The sequence below is a fragment of the Puma concolor genome, chromosome B1, assembly GCF_028749965.1.
Source record: "Puma concolor isolate L17-30 chromosome B1, mPumCon1.1.hap2, whole genome shotgun sequence".
NCBI lineage: Eukaryota > Metazoa > Chordata > Mammalia > Carnivora > Felidae > Puma > Puma concolor.
The window spans coordinates 162,987,953-163,008,824 of NC_141670.1; the positions used below are offsets into that span (position 1 = coordinate 162,987,953).

Here is a 20,872-nt window from a genome sequence, read left to right on the forward strand (position 1 = left end):
ATGGGCTACTAGAATCAGAAAGCCATCATTCTGCAATTATCAAGGTAAATTGAGATCATGGAAGAATCATTAACCCTAAACAATGGGCAACAGGGTGTCCGTACAGTCTTATTTAAAGTGTCTCCCTAAAGACTGCATATTAGTTGCAGGGAAAGAGAAAAAGACAGACACAAGAAAAATCTTGACGTCACTGAGGGACAGACAGACATCTTGTTCTTCCAGATGTGACGTTCTCAGAGGGACAAATATCACCTATGCAGCATTCTGGTCAAAAATGCATTACCTTAATCTAATTATGAGGAAACAGCAGAGAAACACAAAATGAGAAGCAATCCATTAAAAGGGGAGGGGCTGTCTTCTTTAAAAAATGTTAATATCATAAAACACAAGAAAAGGCTGTCGAAGTGTTTCCGATTAAAAGACTAAAAAAGAGGGGCACCTGGATAGTTCAGTTGGTTGAGGGTACAACTATTGATTTTGGCTCAGGTCACAATCCCAGGGTTGTGGGGTCAGAGCCCTAGGTCGGAGCCCCATGTGTGGAGCCTGCTTAAGATTCTTTCTCTCTCTCTCTCCCTCCCTCTCTCTCTCTCTCGCCCCACCCCCCCACCCCATCCCAGCTCACACATTCTCTAAAAATAAAAAAACTTAAAATAAAAAAAAAGACTAACAAACTAGTAAGACCCAAATGTAATAGCTGACCTAGACTAGCTCCTCCTCTACGGGAGGGGGAAAAACTGCTACAGAGGATATTAAATCAACTGACAAAACTAAAATACAGATGGTAAAGCATGTATCCATCTATTCCTTATGTGAAGATATATGTGTATATTTATCTACTTTATGTATCTGCATATATAACATGTACATGTCATATATATATATATAAATATATAAATTATGTATGTAACTACACATATAATTTTTCTTAGATATAGACAGGTAAGTCACACAGGCTAAAGCACTGGGGTAATAAAATGCTAACAACACTGAATTTGTATAAAAGGTGTACAGGTGTTCTTTGTACTATTTTATTTTTGCAACTTTGTAAATTTAAAATATTTTCCATAAAAGGTTTTAAAATTTAAAAATGGAATGTAGTGAGCTTTTTTAAATCTCCTAAACTCAGTTTTCCTTCTATCTTCAGATAGTCTTAAAATGAAAACACCCTGATACTTACTGATCCTTATAGAGCCATCTTTTCTGCCTTCTGCCTGACATCTCCATGGGAGAGCAAAAAAACTACTTGGCATTGTAACTTTTTCTTCTCCTGGTTACTCTCCCTCTATTTCCTATTTCTTTGGAAACTTTCCCTCAGACACTCAAGCACTTTTGCTCTGGGAACAGTGAGATGTTACTTCTCATTAAGCATGGACTTTGCAACCAGTCAGAACAGAGCTACAAACGCACTGGTCCTTCTACATCGTGGCAGTGTTGAAGTTCCAAGAAAAATCTGGAGTGAAGATAGAGATATGGGACTCACGGACTTTTAGGTAATTAAACTGAGAACACTCAGCACAAGGACGTTAGTGTGAAGGGGAAAAAAATGGGCCAAGGATACAATGGTGGGGGATGTGAATATTTACTGGTACAAAGTGTTTTCGAAGAGAAACAGAAACGTAACGATAAGCACATGGTGTCGTAGAAGCCAAGAGAATAAAGAGGTGGGGAATGTCCGTGAATGTGGCCTGCGGGGGCTCACTGAAATGAAAACTGAGCTCTAATAAGGGAAGCTGGTTACTGAAGCCTTTGCAAAGATGTCAGAAGCAGAAATCAGATTACAAGTGGCTAAGGAGGCAAATGGGAGAAAGAGCAGAGTGTGTGCTCACAATATGAGGAGGAAGAGCAGAGTAGTAAACTCTACTCTAACATGGGGGCGCCTGGGGGGGCTCAGTCCGTTAAGCGTCCGACTCTTGATTTCAGCTCAGGTCATGATACCGTTCTTGGGATTGAGCCCCGCATCAGGCTCCATGCTGACAGTGCGGAGCCTGTTTGGGACTCTCTCCCTCTCTCTCTATCCCTCCCCCACTCACGTTCTCTCTCTTAAAGTAAATAAAAACATTTAAAAAAACCTCTGAAGTACACAGGATTCTCATCATGCTGTTGTCAAATGGCACAGAGGGGCTAGGTAAATGCCCCCAGCTAAGTGAGGGGCTGAGCAGGAATGTGACCCCCCGCCCCGGCCCCCCTATGTTTAGCCCTCCACTGGCGTATAAGAGACAAGAGCTGCAAATGTGCAATCTCCGAACCGGGACTGACATACTCCCAGAGATTCTCAAAGACTTCACGAGGGGACACAGATGAATATTTTGCAAAAGAATCTACTTCCAGAAGTTCAACTTCCATAGGTTCTCTTTCCTAAAATTCATCTGCCTAAAAACATGCTTGTGGTTAAGGAGTCCTGCCGGCTTCCCTTTCTCACATCCCTTCTTGGTTGCCGTCTGTCTCCTTTATAAGGATGCCTTTTACCCAGCCTTCTATGGTGCATTTCCCCACAGTACGGAAAAATAGATGTCCTCGGGCAGCAGAGAGGGGGTCTAAACTACTGGTGTCTTCAATCAAGGCATAAATCAGACACAGGGCTTTGGGGCTTCCCTGTCTTATGCAAGTTTCTGGTAAGGTCATGACATCAGAAATAATGGCATTATGTTTGTTGGAACTAAAGGTCATGGCATTAGAACTAGGGTACCTGCAGGGCCCCTGGGTGGCTCAGTCGGTTAAGCGTCCGACTTTGGCTCAGGTCATGATCTCGTGGTTCATGAGTTCAAGCCCCACATCTGTGGTGACAGCTCAGAGCCTGGAGCCTGCTTCAGATTCTGTGTCTCCCTCTCTCTCTGCCCCTTCCCTGCTCAAGCTCTATCTCTCAAAAATAAACAAACATTAAAAAAAAAAAAAAAGAAAAGAAATAGGGTACCTGGGCCTTGATAGGAATGACAATTTTCACTGAGAAACTGTGCCTCTTTCATTCTCCAACCAGTGTAAACAATGCATGTTCCCTAAGGCAGAGTCTTGTTACACGAAGCAAAGAGATCATCAGAAAGAAATACTACAGCCCTCGGTGTCTTACCTCGCCCTTGTGGCACTCTCACAGCTGGGTGCCATGCCTAATCCAGCCACCTATCATCCATTTTAGAAGAATTCTAAAGCAGATGGTTGTCATGGGGATGCATATCATGTTCATTTATTTATTTTTTTTTAAATTTTTTTTCTTTATTTATTCTTGAGAGAGAGACAGGGTGTGAGCCGGGGAGGAGCATAGAGAGAGGGAGAGACAGAATCTGAAGCAGGCTCCAGGCTCTGAGCTGTCAGCACAGAGCCCGACGTGGGGCTCGAACTCACAAACTGCGAGATCATGACCTGAGCTGAAGTCGGACGCTCAACCGACTGAGCCACCCAGGCGCCCCATCATGTTCATTTAAATTCAAAAACCAAGTCAAATGCTTTGTGACCGATAGTCACAGGATTAGATGATTTACTATGGACCTACTAGAACTGCTACAGCAATCAGGTAATGTGGCAGACATTTTCCATAAACTGAATGAGCTATATCTGCAGCTCCAAGGTTCTGGCAAAAATATACTTAAAATATGTGATGTGATACAATTTTTAAATAAAATCCTTTATTGGCGAAAGTACACACAAATGAACAATATTCGATTTTCTCCATTATTTCTAAATATAGCCAGTTAAACAAAGTACTCATAAGTAAAAGACTAACATGTAGGGGCACCTGGGTGGCTCAGTCGGTTAAGCATCCAACTTTGGCTCAGGTCATGACGTCATAGTTCATGGGTTTGAGCCCCGTGTCCAGCTCTGTGCTGACAGCTCAGAGCCTGGAGTCTGCTTCGGATTCTGTGTCTCCCTCCCTCTCTGCCCTTCCCCTTCTTGAGCTCTCTCTCAAAAGTAAATAAACATTAAAAAAAAATAGGGGTGCCTGGGTGGCTCATTTGGTTAAGCGTATGACTCTTGATTTCAGTTCAGATCATAATCTCATGAGTTCGTGAGATCAAGCCCCATCTCGGGCTCTGTGCTGATAGAACACATTCTCTCCCTCTCTGTCTGCCCCTCCCCACTTGTGCTCACTCTCTCTCTCTCTCTCTCTCTCTCTCAAAATAAAGGAATAAGCTTTAAAAAAATAAAGATCAGAACTGAGGCGACACCCTGCTTAATTCTATCAACAGAAATATTCATCCAAGGACATATAAGCTAATTTAAAAAGAATAGTTCTATCATTTCATTAAAAGATGCATTTCCAAACTTTAAAAAAATGTGTTGGGTAGTGTGATATATTAGCTAAATATACGTAATACGAATGTATGTAGTTTGTGATATAGTTTGCTTTGATCAACTGTACTATTAATAACTATAATCTGTAAAAAATATTAACATTTGAAGACTTAACAAAGGAAACTATCAGTATCTTTTTTTTTTAATTTTTTTTTAAATGTTTATTTATTTTTTGAGACAGAGAGAGACAGAGCATGAACAGGGGAGGAGCAGAGAGAGAGAGGGAGACACAGAATCCGAAGCAGCCTCCAGGCCCCGAGCTGTCAGCACAGAGCCCGACTCGGGGCTCGAACTCACGGACCATGAGATCGTGACCTGAGCCGAAGTCGGACGCTTAACCTACTGAGCCACCCAGGTGCCCCTATCAGTCTCTTTTAAAATTCACTTTATATGCAAATTTTTGCTGCAGATAAATGACAGTGTGATCCATAAGAGATTTTCAAGGAGAAAGTCATAATCATTAGGGTAAAATTCTATGAGGAAAAATATACTAGAAATTAGATCTCTGCAACCCCTTGAACTTAAGATGACACGCTTTAGATAACTTCCACATGAGAGGTGTGCAGAGTTTTTCCAAATGAGACACAAGGAAAGTCTGCAGACCACCGCACCAGCCTACAGCACAGGTGCGCAGCGTGGCCAGCGGGAAGGGGAGACAGGAGAGGGCAGGGCAGGAGACCAAGGTGGCCCTCAGCTGAGGAAAAGGAAGTGATCAGAGAGAAGAGGCGGGGAGCCCAGGGCACCGGGTTCTGAGGAGGGAACAGGCAGAGAGGCCAGCTTTCAAGCTACCCTCGAAGTGAGAGAAGTTTAAAAAATAAAATCCTCCGATACTATTCATACTCCTTCTGAACGATGACTTCACCACTTAACAACTCTCTCCACTCTCCCTATTTCCTGTGTCAGAATTTCCTTTGGAAGAAAAAAATTGTTTTTATTATGAAATATGATTAATGCTTTAACTTCTAAAATGTGTAAAGTGGTCAAATTATTTTAATCAGTAAAATACTCCTTTATTTTAGGTTTAAAACAACTTTAACTTGGACGGGTGTCCAAGCAGCCAGAAACAGAACTTGTTCTGTACATGAAGAACTAAGCTTCAGATGTGAGAGATGCTGAGGGGCAGAGGACCGAGCACCTGCAATATAGGATCTCACTTAACACGGACCACAACCCTACAAGGGAAGTAGGCTTTATCCTCTCTGTTCTACAGACGCGGACACTGAAGCTCGCAGGTTAAGGAACTTATCATTAGGCCACTACCCGACATCAGGCTCCAAACCAAGTCTGGCTATAAGGGGAAAGCTCCCGGCTTTCCTCCCAGCTTGGGGTGGCTTTGGATTTAGAGACTCCACTCTGTTTAATTATTTAGTGTTAACGTTTACTTTCGCATGGTCTAATTCTTTGAAAAAATGAAGTCTGTAGAATAGAAACACAAACTGGGAGTCTAAGAACATTTTATAATGGGGTAAGAACAGCGTAACCAAACACAGTAACTATGAAATGTCCTTCAACAGCTACTGGTTTCCAACATGTCCCTGAAATGTATTTGAGTCCTATTTCTAAGGTATCAGATATAAACCTATCTGGACTGAAAAGAAAAAAAAGCCAGGATACACACAGTCATAGCAAGGATAAAAACTAGTGAAGAAATGAGAAGTATGTGTCTTGGCTGTGAATAGCTGAAAATTTAACTTTAAAAGCGCAACATGGTTTTCAGCAGTTTATGTACCAATACCATATTCTGTTTACTAAATTCTGGAACTCTGGGAACCAAACTGCAACCCAACTAGCTGGATGATTCCATGACTCAACGGCCCACACCACGCTGTCTCCTTAATCCACTGAAGTCATTAGGAGGAAAGAGCACACTCACCTGATAAGCACGTCATCAGGCCCAGGGCAAGCATGGCCCCAGCCAACACCGTCAGACGGTTATAGCGCATGGCCATGATGGCGGCTATGAAAAATGTCTTATCACCCAGCTCAGATACAATGATAACTGATATGGCAGCGACAAATGCATGGATAAATCCCAAATTTGTCTGGGTAGCTGGATCTTCTTTATTGGAATGAACCGGGGCAGCTGGTGTAAATCCTTTCTGAAATAAAAAAAATATATATATATGTATGTATCAGCTACTTCTTGAAAAAAATCATTACTTAAAATTGTTTTATTTTTGAATGCGAATTAAGGTTTTTTCTGGCCATTAGACTTATTTCCTGCCTAAGCACTGTGAAAGCCATTTTTTAAAAAAATTTTTTAATGTTGGGGCGCCTGGGTGGCTCAGTCGGTTGAGCGTCCGACTTCAGCTCGGGTCAAGATCTCACGGTCTGTGAGTTCGAGCCCCGGGTCCAGCTCTGTGCTGACAGCTCAGAGCCTGGAGACTGCTTCGGATTCTCTGTCTCCCTCTCTCTCTGACCTTCCCCCGTTCATGCTCTGTCTCTGTCTCAAAAATAAACACTGAAAAAATTTTTTACTTATTTTTGAGAGAGAGCAAGAGACAGAGTATGAACAAGGGAGGGACAGAGAGAAAGGAGACACAGAATCCAAAGCAGGCTCCAGGTTCTGAGCCTGATGCGGGACTTCAACTCACAAACCAGGAGCTCATGACCTGGGCTGCAGTCAGATGCTTGACTGACTGAGCCACCCAGGTGCCCCACTCTGAAAGCCATTTGTAATGACCAAAACCTCTAGCTGATGGATGCCACAATGCAGATCCAAGTACAAGTCTACAAAATAATTTTTTTTAAAAAAGAGTAGAGACCAGCTATAGCCCCATACTAAAACTACCTTATTTTCTAAGTATTTGTGATTTGAGATTTAGTTCTCAGCTATGTCTCATTCAAATTTTTACTTGTAACTTGAGTGGAAGAGCCAGGTATGTTTATCAAGCATTCAGGTAACAGAAAGCTGAGAGAAATTCCGTTAACACTTTAGAGGACAAAGTAGGTTCCAGAAAGCTCTCACAGACTAGAGCAAGAAATGGCTCCAGCTAAGATGAGGTTTAATATAACTGGATATAAAAATATATAACTTATTCAACACCAAAAAACCCCCAATAATTTGATTAAAAATGGGCAGAGGACCCGAACAGGTATTTTTTCCAAAGACAACCAGATGGCCAAGAGACACATGAAAAGATGCACCACAACACTCGTCAGGAAAAGGTAAATCAAAACCGTAATGAGGTATCACCTTAATCTGTCAGAATGGCTAGAATAAAAAAGACAAGAAATAACAAGTGTTGGTGAGGGTGCAGAGAAATGGGAATGAACCCTCATGTGCCTGGTGGGAATGCAAATTGGTGCAGCCACTGTGGAAAACAGAATGGAGGCTCCTCAAGAAATTAAAAATAGAACTACCCTAAGACCCAGTAATTCCACTACTGGGTATTCACCCAAAGAAAACAAAAACACTAATTTGAAAAGATATATGCACTCCTATGTTCACTGCAGCATGACTGACAATAGTCAAGACAGGGAGGCAGCCTGTGTCCATCAACAGATGGATGAATAAACATGTGATACACACACACAGTGGAATATTACTCAGCCATAAAAAAAGATGAGATCTTGTCATGTGCAGCAACACGGATGGACCTAGAGGGTATTAGGCTAAGTGAAATAAGGGAAAGACAAACACATGTGGAAGACCAAAACAAATGGATAAACAAACAAAAACCATGAACAGAGTCATAATTACAGAGAACTGATGCCTGCCAGGGAGTTGGAGGTAGGGGGATGGGCAAAATGGAGTGAATAAGTCACGGGAACAAAAGGTACAGCACAGGGACTATAGCCATGGTACTATGGTAGCCATGCATGGTGACAGATGGCAGCTACACCTGTGAGGTAGCATAACACAGTTGTTGAGACCCTGTGCTGTGCACCTGAGATGAATATAACACTGTGTCCACCTCACTTCAATAAAAAAATTAAAAACTATTAAAAAAATAGACATAGATAGCTGTATATACGGATGGTCCTAGGCTAAAGTCTAAAAATATCCTAGGAGATGTAATGTGGTCTAATAAAAAAGATAAACCGAAGTCTTGGTCAGCATTAATAAGGTCATTTTAAGCTGAAAATGTGACCAAGCTCAAACAAGTAACAGGCACTTCAAGTACTTGAAATAGTGGCAAATCCATTATTCTGTGCTGCTCAGTTCTTACAGAAGTTTTGTATGTTTCTGGGGCAGCACCATGAAGAAAGCACTGCCCCCCCGAAGATCATCCCAGACAGAAGAGGCTCTAAAACCAGGGACTGGCAAGCTACCGTGGGGCCAAGTCCAGCCTGTGTCAGCTAAGAGTGTTTTTTATATTTCCAAGGGGTTGCAAAAAATAAAAACAAAGAGGGACGGAAGGAGGAGGGCTGGAAGAAGGAAAGGAAAATTATGCAACAGAGACCTTAAGTAGCTTCAAAACCTAAAGTATTATCTGGGCCATTAAAAAAAGTTTGCCAACTCAGGCTCCAAAACAATCAAATGAGGGATTAGGAAGGACTGGGGGCCTCTGTTCCAATAACCACAAAAGTCTCTATGTGTGTATTTACTCTGTATGATCGCAAGAGGTAGAACTAAAAAGTCCCAGGGCGGGGCGCCTGGGTGGCTCAGTAGGTTGAGTGCCCGACTTCGGCTCAGGTCACGATCTTTCAGTCTGAGTTCGAGCCCCGCGTCGGGCTCTGGGCTGACAGCTCAGAGCCTGGAGCCTGCTTCAGATTCTGTGTCTCCCTCTCTCTCTGCCCCTCCCCCACTCATGCTCTGTCTCTCAAAAATGAATGTTTAAAAAAAAAAAAAAAGTCCCAGGGGACCGGGGGAGGGCGGCACCTGGGTGGCTCAGTCATTTAAGCCTCTGGCTCTTGATTTTGGCTCAGGGTTCATGAGTTTGAGCCCCACACTGGGATTCTCTATGTGTGTATGTGTCTGTTTGTCTCTCTTTCTCTCTCTCCCTCCCCCTCCCCTACGCACATGTGCACTCTCTCTCAAAATAAATAAATAAAACTTAAAACAAACGTCACAGGTAGCAGGTCTGGTGTCAGGTTTTAGCTTAACACAGGGAAAAGATTTCTGAAGCTGAGCTGGGCTGCTAGAGAAGGTAGGAAATTCCCTGCTCAAGGACACCATTCCAGGGAAGAGAAGGACCACTTACAGGAAAATTCTCAGTGTGCGTGTCATTCCTCAACTAACAACGTAAACTTGTCCCATTCCACAGTGAAGATCAGCAAGATTTAAGCATTTATGAGACTACAACTTTGAGCTACAAACTGGGGAAATTTAACATTTTAGAAAATATTTGGTATTAGGACTAACTCAAGAAGGACAGCCTTGGAAGTCAGCTCTTGAAGAAGTACCATTCACAGAAATTCTGGCCTTCTCTCCATTACCATTTTAGTTCCATCTATGCTGATGTTTCTTTAAAAATGAGCTTCCTTTCTCTTCAAATACTCTACAGTCATTAAGCATCAAAAAATATATATATAAGCATTGCAACTTGGCTCTCATTAATGCAACCATTCTCCTCTCTGATACACCTTTTGTATGAAGAAACATCTCTGTAAAGTATGTATCATCCGAAACCCAAGAAAATGTTTAGGAATAAATATACGTTGTTTATGATCAATTAGGTCCAAGCTCAAACAGAAAATGTTTACTTGTAAAAACAAAACAGTGACCAAAACTACATATTTTTATAGCTTTATAACTCCCTGCTATAAAACCTTGGCCACATTACTTCGCCTCTCTGTTGCTCTGTGAAAAATGAAGACAACAAAATAAAATTTGCCTCCTGAGTATGACAAGAGAAAACAAAAAACTACATACTCTTAAAAACTTGCTATATACAGAACACAAGAAACTCAACTTGCAGCTTGGATATCCAAAAAGATAAGTGTGAAACCGCCAACCACGGTGAAAAGAATGTAAAACCAAAGTATCAGGGTATTATGGAGGTCAATTTTTAAAACTTAAAGTGCTAATAATAGGGTCAGAAAATTATCAGCTACCATGCGTTTGCTGTCAAATGCCTAAGTGCTTACTGTGTGCAAAGAGCACATCCTTTTTCTAACTCACCGTCTGGGTGACTTGTAATGGTTCAATATGTGGCTGTGCTATCAAAATGCCTGGGTCCACAGCCAAGGCATTATCAGTCGACCTTGGGCCAGGAGGTCTGCCTCCCTGTGACCCAAGCCCCACTGCAAGATGAAGGGTACCTACATTTACAGACTTGCTGTGAAGACTGAGTTAGTAACACATAAAGCTGCTAGGATGATGCCTAGGACACAGCAAGGGCTCAGCTACAAACAGTTATCTCAGCACACCACAACACAACCAGTTTAATCTCTGTAAAACTAGGTTCATCGTGTTACCTTACTGTTTTAAGATGAGCCTTACGGTCCATATGGAAGGATAAATAAGCCAGAGGAGCTTATTTATTAATAGCTTATTTTTTAATATTATTAATAATATTATTAATAGTAATAATAGAAAATACTGCAAGCCACATAATTTAAATTTTCTGGTAGCCACATTTTAAAAAGTAAAAACAGATAAAACTTTTTTTTTTTTAAGTTTCTACTTCTTTATTTGAGAGAGAGAGATAGAGCACAAGTGGGGGATGGACAAAGAGAGAGGGAGAGAGAATCCCAAGCAGGCTCCACGCCATCAGCATAGAGCCCGATGCGGACCTCAATCTCAAGAACCATGAGATCATGACCTGGGCCAAAACCAAGAGTCGGATGCTTAACCAACTGAGTGAGCCACCTAGGCGCTCCCAAATAAAATTATTTTTAACAATATTTCCAATACATCCAAGATACTACTCTGGAAGCATAGCATTCTTTTTAGTCTTATTTCCACACTAAGTCTTCAAACACTGTTGTCGATCTACTTGCCACACCCATCTCACACACATCTTAATGTGAACTAGCCACGTTTCAAGTGTGTAAGAACCGCCATGGCTCATCGCTCTGGTTCTGGGCAGTGCAACACAAGAGCACGTGAAGGTTTTGGTAACCACAAGCCTTCAACGATGTAGCCCTACTGCCCCTCCTATCCCCTTTTCATTATTCATCTTGATTCCTCAAGATCCAACTTACACAGAACCTCATGAGAAAGGCCTAACCCAAAACTCCAGCCCCTAATGATCCTGTTCCCCTCAAGTAAAAGTGAATGCATACTGTGGACAATGTGTCATGGCAGGCATATGACTGAAACAAAGTTTAAGATAGGAACACTCAGGGAGTTAATCTTTTTGTATTAGAAGCATGTATAAATATAATGTTATAATTTGTAATAATAAAAGACAAAATAACACAATGTCCATCAATAGGGAATTGGTTAAATAAATGGTAGCTTATTAGAATACTATATTCTAAAATATAAGTGAAGAATCAGGATCTTCTATATATATTAGTAAGGAAAAATCAGTAAGATATTTTTAAGTTGGAAAAAAGCATGCATTATGTATACAGTCATCGTATGTATGTCTGTGGAGGGGCACAGAGGTAGGTAGGTATATATACCATGTATACAGTTGTTATCGCATGCCAAATCTCAGCAAACAGTTACCAGTGGGTGTTTACAGGGAAGAAACCAGGATGACTAGAATAGGGGTCGACAAACTTGTTCTTAAAGGGCCAAATATTTAATCTCATGGACCACAAAGCCTTTGTGATAACTACCCAATCAGATGCTGTAGCTTGACAACAGCCATGGATAATACTTTAACGAATGGGCATGGCTCTGTTCCAATAAAAAAACTTTATTTACAAGACAAGGAGCCTGTGGTAAACTGCAGTTTGCAGAGCCCTGAACCAAAACACCAGAGGAGGAGACATACTGTTTCACTCTACATACTTCTGTACCTTTTGAGTTGTTTTTATTTTTTTAACCATGCACATAATTACAAACACCTGTTGTGCACCACTTCAAAAAGATCTCTTGACCCAATCTCTTACCCCCCTTATAGAGAACCAGTTCCTTGAAGGCTGCAACTGGCTTCAGGCAGGTCCAACCAGAAAAGTAAGAGCTCTGTACTTATTCACTACCCGGAAGTATGGAGAAGTTAACACCTGTGGGGCAACCTTTGACCAGTGGGGGAAGTCGGCCCTGAGATTCATTTCATAAGCCTCCTTCAAATTCTCAGCAGGATTCAGTACGAGCCACTCACGGAGTGATTACCTTGAAAATACATTGGGGTGCATGCACTTACCTCATTCCCAGGACTGACCATTTGAAAGAATGCAGGCATGTTCTGAGAACGGGGAGTAAACCATCAGATGAATGGCTGGGGTAAGATAAGAAAGATAAGTTGAGCCCAGACTGAAAATCCTGTGTGTTCAGACTGGCCCAGAGGCAAGCAAGAAGCCCTTAAAAGTTTGAGTAGATGTCACAAATATGATTAAGGCATTATGACTAACAGATCAGGGCAGAAAGTAGAGAATGGTAGCCACTGGACCAATTCATGAGGTCAGCTGCATAAGACCAATGTTGAAGACAAGTTAGGGAAGGGAAAATTCTGCACCTGAAGGACAGGGAAAACATCAACATAACTTTAAATGGAGTGGGGGGCGGGAATCAAAGATGATGGTAAGGTTTTCTGCTGGGTTTACTGGGAGAAATATTTGTATTCCTAAAAGCATGTGGGACAGAGGAATAAAAATAAGGGATTTGGTTTCAGACACATTCAACGTGAGGTGGTAAAAAGCATTTCAAATGAAGGTTTCCAAGAGGCCGTCAGAACCAGGATTCCTGATTTGAAGCCAGCACAGCCTCAAGGTAAGTGTCTGGCTGCTGGCAGCCTAAATTGATCAGCTAGAGCCCTGCAGGCAGAGATTTCCAAGGCAGAGGGAGATTAGATTAAGTGGAAACAATGAGACTTAGAGAATGTCTATACTTAGGGAAGGAGGAGGAGGAAGAAACAAAAGAACAACAAAACTGTCTTAGATATTTATAGAGCAGGCAGGCAAGCACCACAGATGGTCCAGTTGGGGGCAGTCACCATTCACTGAGCGACTAACTAGATGCCTAGTATTTTCATTGTTTTTCTTGATACTCAGAAACCTGAGAACTATTATCCCAAAATAACATAAGAAGACGGAAACTTATGAAGATCCAAGTTATACAGCCGAAATGGGGTAAGACTCTCAAAGAGGAGGGTTAACAGTGCGAAATGACCCCTGGGGGAGGCAGGTCGGTAGGCTTTAGGTATTCTTTAAAAACAGTTCCAATGAAAAGACAGCGACCAAAGTCGGGTAAGGAAAGACTAAAGCAAAGTGAAGAAGCCGCTAAATCCCTAGTTAGAAATTTGGTCTGTAAAACTCAAGAGGAGAAACCAATACAGGCAAGTAGTTAAATTAACAGCCTTGTTTCCCCTTTACCAAATAGGAAAAAGCTGCAGCCATGTGTCAGCACACAGGAAGGAGCCGAGGAAAGGGAGAGAATAAAGGTACTGAGGAAGGAAGTACCGAAAGTCAGAAGAGAACAGGCACATGGACACAGAGCAGAGGCACGGAACGGATGACAGTCTTGTCCCATACGTGGAGAGAGGCAGAAAGTGTGCTCACAGAAGCACTTATGTCGGCGTTACAGGAGGGTTGCATGCAGGGACTGCATTCTGGTATCCCCTATCCAGTTACGACATTAAAACAAAGCAAGAAATGAAGCACCAGTGTTTTCCTTGGTACAGAAACCACTATTTCAGTATTTTAATTTGGGTTTGAGATGCAAATGATTTACATCTTGAGAGCAGAGTCAACACCTCATAATTGAAAAAAAAATTGCTGAATAAAACTCATCTTTACTCAAAATTAGTTCCAAATGAAAAAACTGGGGCGGGGGGGAGGGGGGGAAGAGGAGTTCCCTCATTTAAAAAGTACTCTTTTATGCTTTCCTGATCTTCAAGAGAAGAAAATGACAATGAAAACAGTAATTCCTACTGAGTCCTACAGTTCAAATGAACACGTGAGGGCGAGAACATGAAAGCTTGATGGGAATCTCCAGCTACACGTGACAAAACCAGAGAAGAGAGGAAGACGCTTCCTGTGAAACCAAATCTAGGCAGCTACCCAGAAAGAGACCAATCTAGCAAGAACACAAAAATAAAATCGTTCAACAAAAGTTATCACACAACAGGTGAAATTATTTGGAGATACAGAAGTCTAAAGGAAAATGCTTAGAATGGGCTCAGAACTGTCTCCTTGCCATTATTTTTTTATTGTATCAGTCAGAAAAGCCTTTTCCAGAAAGTAGAAAAATGTGCACAAAAATATACATGCAACTTAACAAGATACCACGGGAGAGAGCCAAAGCATAAGAGACTCTTAAAAACTGAGAACAAACTGAGGGTTGATGGGGGTGGGAGGGAGGGGAGGGTGGGTGATGGGTACTGAAGAGGGCATCTTTTGGGATGAACACTGAGTGTTGTATGGAGACCAATTTGACAATAAATTTCATATACTCAAAAAAAAAAAATTAGATAAAAAATAAATAAATAAACACAAACAAGATACCACGGATAAACCTGGTTTTAAGAGATTGTATTAAAAAAGGATAAAATTATATTATAAATTTTCATTGTCATGTAAGTTATTTTTATTTGTGAATGTTAGGTTTGTTTATTATTACTATTATTTTTATTTTTATTTTTATTTTGAGAAAGAGATGGGAAGAGGGACGGAGAGAGAGGGAGAGAATCTCAAGCAGGCTCCAAACTCTGCATGGAGCCCGCCACCGGGCTCGATCCCACGACCCTGGGATCATGACCTAAGCTGAAATCAAGAATTGGATGCTCAGGCTCTGGGCTGATGGCTCAGAGCCTGGAGCCTGTTTCCGATTCTGTGTCTCCCTCTCTCTCTGCCCCTCCCCCGTTCATGCTCTGTCTCTCTCTGTCCCAAAAATAAATAAACGTTGAAAAAAAAAAAATTAAAAAAAAAGAGTTGGATGCTCAATTGAATGAGCCACCCAGGCGCCCTTATTTTTTAATATTTTATTTTTAATGTTATTTGTTAATTCATATTTATATGAATTTATAAACACATTTTTTAAAAATTTTTTTAATTTATTTCTGAGAGAGATACAGAGAGAGAACACAGGGGAGGGGTAGAGAGAGAGAGACAGATTCTCAAGCAGGTTCTGCACGCTCAGTGCAGAGTCCAATGTGGGGCTCAAACTCGTGAACTGTGAGATCATGACCTAAGCCAAAACCAAGAGTCAGACACTTAACTGACTGAGCCACCCAGGCACCCCATAAATACATTTTTTAAGTTTACTGGTTTTGAGAGAGAAAGAGCACGTGCAAGCAAGGGAGTGCAGAGAGGGAGAGAGAATCCCAAGCAGGCTCCACGCTGCTAGCACAAAGCTTGACATGGGGCTTGATCTCATGAATTGTGAGATCATGACCTGAGCCAAAATTAAGAGTCAGATGCTTAAGCAACTGAGCAACGCAGGCACCCCAATACATTTTGTTTTAATGAGTTTAACAACATTATTTTTATACATGTTACTGTTTGGTAATATATTTATAAATTGAGATTTGAAATGTATTAAATGTATTTAGTTTCACTGATTTTTTTAAATGAATCGCTTTGATGGATAGAATACCACCAAATAAATTCATCAACATAATTATCACTTCATTTTGACACAGCAATCAAGAGTAGGACAAGAGTCACCTGACAGCCTCTAGCTTCGCTGTAAAGAGGCTAGAAGTGGGAGGTTGGGCTGGATGGAGCAGAAGTGCAACTTCATGAAAATGGAAGGCCTTCTGACAGTTCATAGATAAGAAATGCCAAGAAACAGGGGCGCCTGGGTGGCTCAGTTGGTTAAGTGTCTGACTTTGGCTCAGGTCATGATCTCACAGTCCGTGGGTTCGAGCCCCGTGCTGTTAGTTCAGAGCCTAGAGCCTGCTCTGGATTCCATGTCTCCCCCTCTCTCTGCCCCTCGCCACTCACACTCTGTCTGTCTCTAAAAAAACGAATAAATGTTAAAAAAAAAAAAATTTAACAAATGCCAAGAAACAGTAAAGCAGAAATACAATAAGAATTTGTACTGGGTGAGGTAATAGGCTTTTGTGGCTTTATCAACAGTGCTCTGCAACCAGAGCAGCTCTTTGGACTTCCAGAATATGCAGCAAATTATAAACTGCCTGATCTCCCTAAACTAAAGGGACTTAATGCTTCTTGTATTACATGCTCTGTCCAGGGAAAGAATAAGAAAAACCAGAGTAAGTCACTAGAAGCATAAACTGCATAAAGGAAAGGACTCAAAGTAGTCAACAACTACTCTTTCCATGGCTTTGTAAACTGAGGTTTATTTGTAACTAGGAGTAGAGAGTGAACTTTTTTACCTGGTTATAGAAAAAAAAAAAAAAATACCCAATGTAGAAAGCCCTATCAGAAGTTCAGCTATCTTGCTTCAAAGCACCCTGGGAGATATAACTATGTTATTACATCTCACACCTGAATGCCTACCAACAAAGGAGATTTTTTCCCCCCTCCATTTTCAGAAGTCCACTCTCACACAGTGGCATGAAAAAAGTAAATTTAAATATCCTACCTTTTTAAAAGATCTACTGGATGTAACTACAAAGCAAAATGGTTGAAACTTTCAGATATCCAGCAATGCTTGGCCCTTGCTTATATGGTTATTAGACTGAACCCTGACCATATCTTTAAATTTTTTTTTTCAACATTTATTTATTTTTGGGACAGAGAGAGACAGCGCATGAAGGGGGGAGGGGCAGAGAGAGAGGGAGACACAGAATCGGAAACAGGCTCCAGGCTCTGAGCCATCAGCCCAGAGCCTGACGCGGGGCTCGAACTCACGGACCGCGAGATCGTGACCTGGCTGAAGTCGGACGCTTAACCGACTGCGCCACCCAGGCGCCCCAAACCCTGACCATATCTTACCTCTACCAACTGGACAACAAAAGCAAATGATACTTATATTAAGCAGTTCAGAAAACATGACAGAAAAATCTCTTCTAACATGCTGTAGTACTGTAGAGAAAAAAATTCTGAGCCATATCAAAGTTAGATGAAAATATAATTAAAACAAGATCATTAGATTCTACCATACAATAGAGAGTTTAGAATAAATTCCTATCTTAAAAGAACCACCGAGAAAACAGTTGACTCTTGAACAGTGTGGGGTTAGGGGTGCTGAGCCACTATACACTGGAAAATCTGCATAAAGCTTTGGACTGCCCAAAAACTCAACCACTAATAGCCTACTGTTGACAGAAAGGCTTACTGATAACATAAACTGATATCAATTAACACATATTTTGTATGTTGTATGTATTAAATACTGTGTTCTTATAACAAAGCCAGAGAAAAGAAAATGTTAAAATCATAACAGAGAATATTCATAGTATTGTATGGAAAAAAAATCCATGTATAAGTGGACCCGTGCACTTCAAACCCATTGTTCAAGGGTCAACTGTATATCAAAATATTAAAGACAAAAATCTTATTAGATTGTGCCTGCCCCTTCCCTTCACATCTCCAGTTTTAAAGACAAGCATCCTTAAGACCACTTAATACAATCATTGCATACTGCTGCCTTTATTTTACAAGTCTGGATTTTCCCTGTCTAAAAGGGTATTATTTTTTTTATTAAAAAATTTTTTAATATTTATTTATTGAGAGAAAGAGAGACAGAGCGTGAGCGGCGGAGAGGCAGAAAGAGAGAAGGAGACACAGAACCTGAAGCAGGGTCCAAGCTCTGAGCTGTCAGCACAGAGCCCCATGCGGGTCTCAAACCCACAAACCAAGATCATGACCTGGACCAGTCAGATGCTTAACCTACTGAGCCACCAGGCGCCTAAACGGGTATTATTAATAGCCACACCTACCACTATTTATATCTCAAAAATCACTATAGGACTAGAGCTCTGATGAAAAGGCCTGGAAAGTTACATTCAAAATCTCTCTAAGTTACTTCACTCAAACTAGTCTTTGAAAAGTAGTAAGTTAATGACAGATGAGGATTTTAAAAGACAGAAAGCTAAATGATAAACATTAAGAATACATTTCATGAATCAGCATTTCAGTTCAAGTTCAGAAGTGGAAAAGGTGAGCAGGGTCAGCTGAGCCCAGAGGTAACAGGCAAGAGAGAAATCACGTTTAAACTGGAAGTTATGGGGAAGTCTTCACAGACAGTAGGTGTCTGCGGGTTCCTGAAAGGTGGCAAAGGTTCTGACCAGTGGGCTCCAGGCTCACTGAAGCCTTTTTTAGGGAGACTGTCATCTGGGAGACTAGCCCTGGAGCACAAGGCGCGTCTCAGGTTAGAGTGGTTTGAGTATTGCATATGAGCAAGGGTGCCGTGGCTAAAAAAAGACTGGGCACCACCTCAGGGAGAAACCTCAACATCCTGCATTAGAGGATGGACTGAAGTCAGTATGCGGGGACAATTCACTGAGGATTTCTGAGAAGTAAAACAGAATTCAGTTTTAGAAAGATTAGTTGGGCGGCGACGGGCCGAATGTAGCCTGGGAGGCTGAGCGCCAAACCTCTCCTACCAGAAGAGACCACAGAGGCCTCAATTCAGGAGTCCAAATTGGAAATGAGGAGAAAGCTTCCCCGATACAGGGAAGACATTTAAAATTGCCGCCGAGGTTCTGGACACAAGTGACTAAGTGATTCTATTAACATACATTAAAGTCGTTAATAAGGCCAAACGACAGGGTTCTTTCTGGTATGCTTATGAATTTAGTTTTGGCATCCCGTACGCTGCAGCACTCTGTACTGTCAAAGACGGCTTATTCCTCTGCGTTCCTGAGGGTTACTTCCTGCAAGCCAGAGCACGTTTTTAAAAAGTGAGAGTCACTCTTCATAATCCATATATATTTGGCAAAAACCACAGGTCATACAAAGCTGAATTTGGGTAAGCAGCTGGGGATGAGCGTTTTCAACAATGAAATGGCCGATGTTCTCATCCTCAGGGAATACGAAAAGCCTCCCGCTGTCCTCTGTTACAAACTTTCTACCCGGAACGAGTACTTGCAGCTCTTTAGGGCACATCTGATCATCAAGACGCCCTTTCCTCAGCAGCATCCTGATGCTCCCGGACTGGAGGTTTACAGCAGGCTCCTTGCTGGGCGCTCCCATCCCCTCCCCCATAAGGAGCCGGGCGAGGCCGGCCCGACCCGGGAAGAAGGGCCCTCCGCCGCCTCCACCCCAAGGAGCCGGGGCGGGCTCCCCTCCCCCCGCCGGCAGCCGGGGCCGGGCGCGGCGCTCCCGGCGGCCGCGAGCCTGGTACCCGGTGCACCGGCTCCGCAGCCGGCCCGGCCCGTCCTGCTCACCTCGGCCCGGGCAGGCTCGGGGCCCTGCACGGCCGCCGGCTGCGGCTGCAGCTGCTGGGCGGCCGCCGGCGGTTCCTTGTTCCGAAGGCTAAGGTCTTCGTCCGGCACAGCGCGGACGCCGGCCGGGGCCCACAGCAGCGCTAGCAGCAGAAGCAGAAGCAGCCGGGGCGCCGATGCGCGGCCACTCCCCCGGGCCGCCGCCGCCATCCCGCTGGCCGAGGCGGCCAAGCACGGGCGCCACAGGAGGAAGTGCGGGCGACGGGAAGCCTCGACTCCGAGCCGCCCCGGCAGTGCGTCCCTCTCGCCTCGCCGCCCCAGCTTAGCGAGAAGCCGGCACCATGCGGTAAGAGGCAAGGGCGGGCGAGAGGCTTAGCGCAGGCCGGCGTCGCAGTCGCCGGCTCGATCCTCCCCCTTTCCGGCAGCGGCCTCAAGACTCCGCCAACTGTCTCGTTGCGAGCCAGCCCAATTCCTCCGGGCCCCGCCCCTGCCCGTGACGGCCTCCCATTGGCCGGGCGTCCGCCTCGGCGTCGTGACGTCCCCAGGCAGGTTGAGGTGCGGCTCGCGCCCTCCTCCCATTGGACCCAGCGCTCCTGGGAGGTACCCGGCACCGCGTGACGTTCCTCTCCTCGCATCTTCCCGCGCCCCACGCGGGGTCCTCCTCCCCCGAGGCTGCCCACCAGCCCAGGGCCGCACGGCTCATTGCTTCTGCTCCCACCCGAGTCTTCTGCCCTAATATCCGGGCCGGCCTACGCTTCTCTTAGCCTTTCCTAGATGTCAAATTACTTGGAGCGCCCTGGTTACGTGGCACTCGCTGCGGGAACCGCCACACCTAGCCCAGTTCCACACTCCTCACTATTCAGGGTGCCGCCTCCAACGTGCAGCTTTCTATAGAGGACGGTGGTCTTACAGGGTCAAATGCGATAGTTTCAAACAAACCTCTGAAATGGGACTTCAGAAGTAACAAAATCCTCAAGACTTGTTTTAGATATTATTTGTTTGCCTAGAATCATCCCCAGACCAGAAACATTTAAAGCCTTTCCATTTTGGATGTTTTGTGGTGTACCTATTTTAGACTGGCCTCTTAACTTGGTTGGCTTTTGACATTGGGTGTTTAGGCGCGGGAAAGAGTGGAAAACGGGAAAGGATGGTTGTTGGTTGGGCTTGAAAGTAGTTTTACATCTTATACAGACAAAGTTGAGCTGCTTAGTTATCAGAAGTGTGACTAAGAGCGTGCTAACCATGTACCAAGCAATATTCTAAATACATATATGTCCACGTATTAAACCTGT

The 20,872-nt window shown here is 43.2% G+C and overlaps 1 protein-coding gene across 2 annotated transcripts in view; it reads right to left on the reverse strand.

The window, feature by feature from the left end:
• TMEM165 (transmembrane protein 165) overlaps positions 1-20,049 on the reverse strand; it is a 36,234-nt gene extending 16,185 nt beyond the window's left edge. The window contains exons 1-2 of one of the 2 annotated variants that reach the window (XR_015250438.1): positions 19,584-20,049; positions 6,158-6,383 (exon numbers count right to left, since the gene is read on the reverse strand). Coding sequence is in view for 1 of the 2 variants with exons in the window: in XM_025921792.2 (XP_025777577.1) it covers positions 6,158-6,383; positions 19,584-19,790 (433 nt within the window). In the remaining variant the exon portion in view is untranslated. The remainder of the gene's footprint in view (positions 1-6,157; positions 6,384-19,583) is intronic. The other variant, XM_025921792.2, reaches the window with a different exon arrangement.
• Between the last annotated feature and the right edge of the window lie 823 nt (positions 20,050-20,872).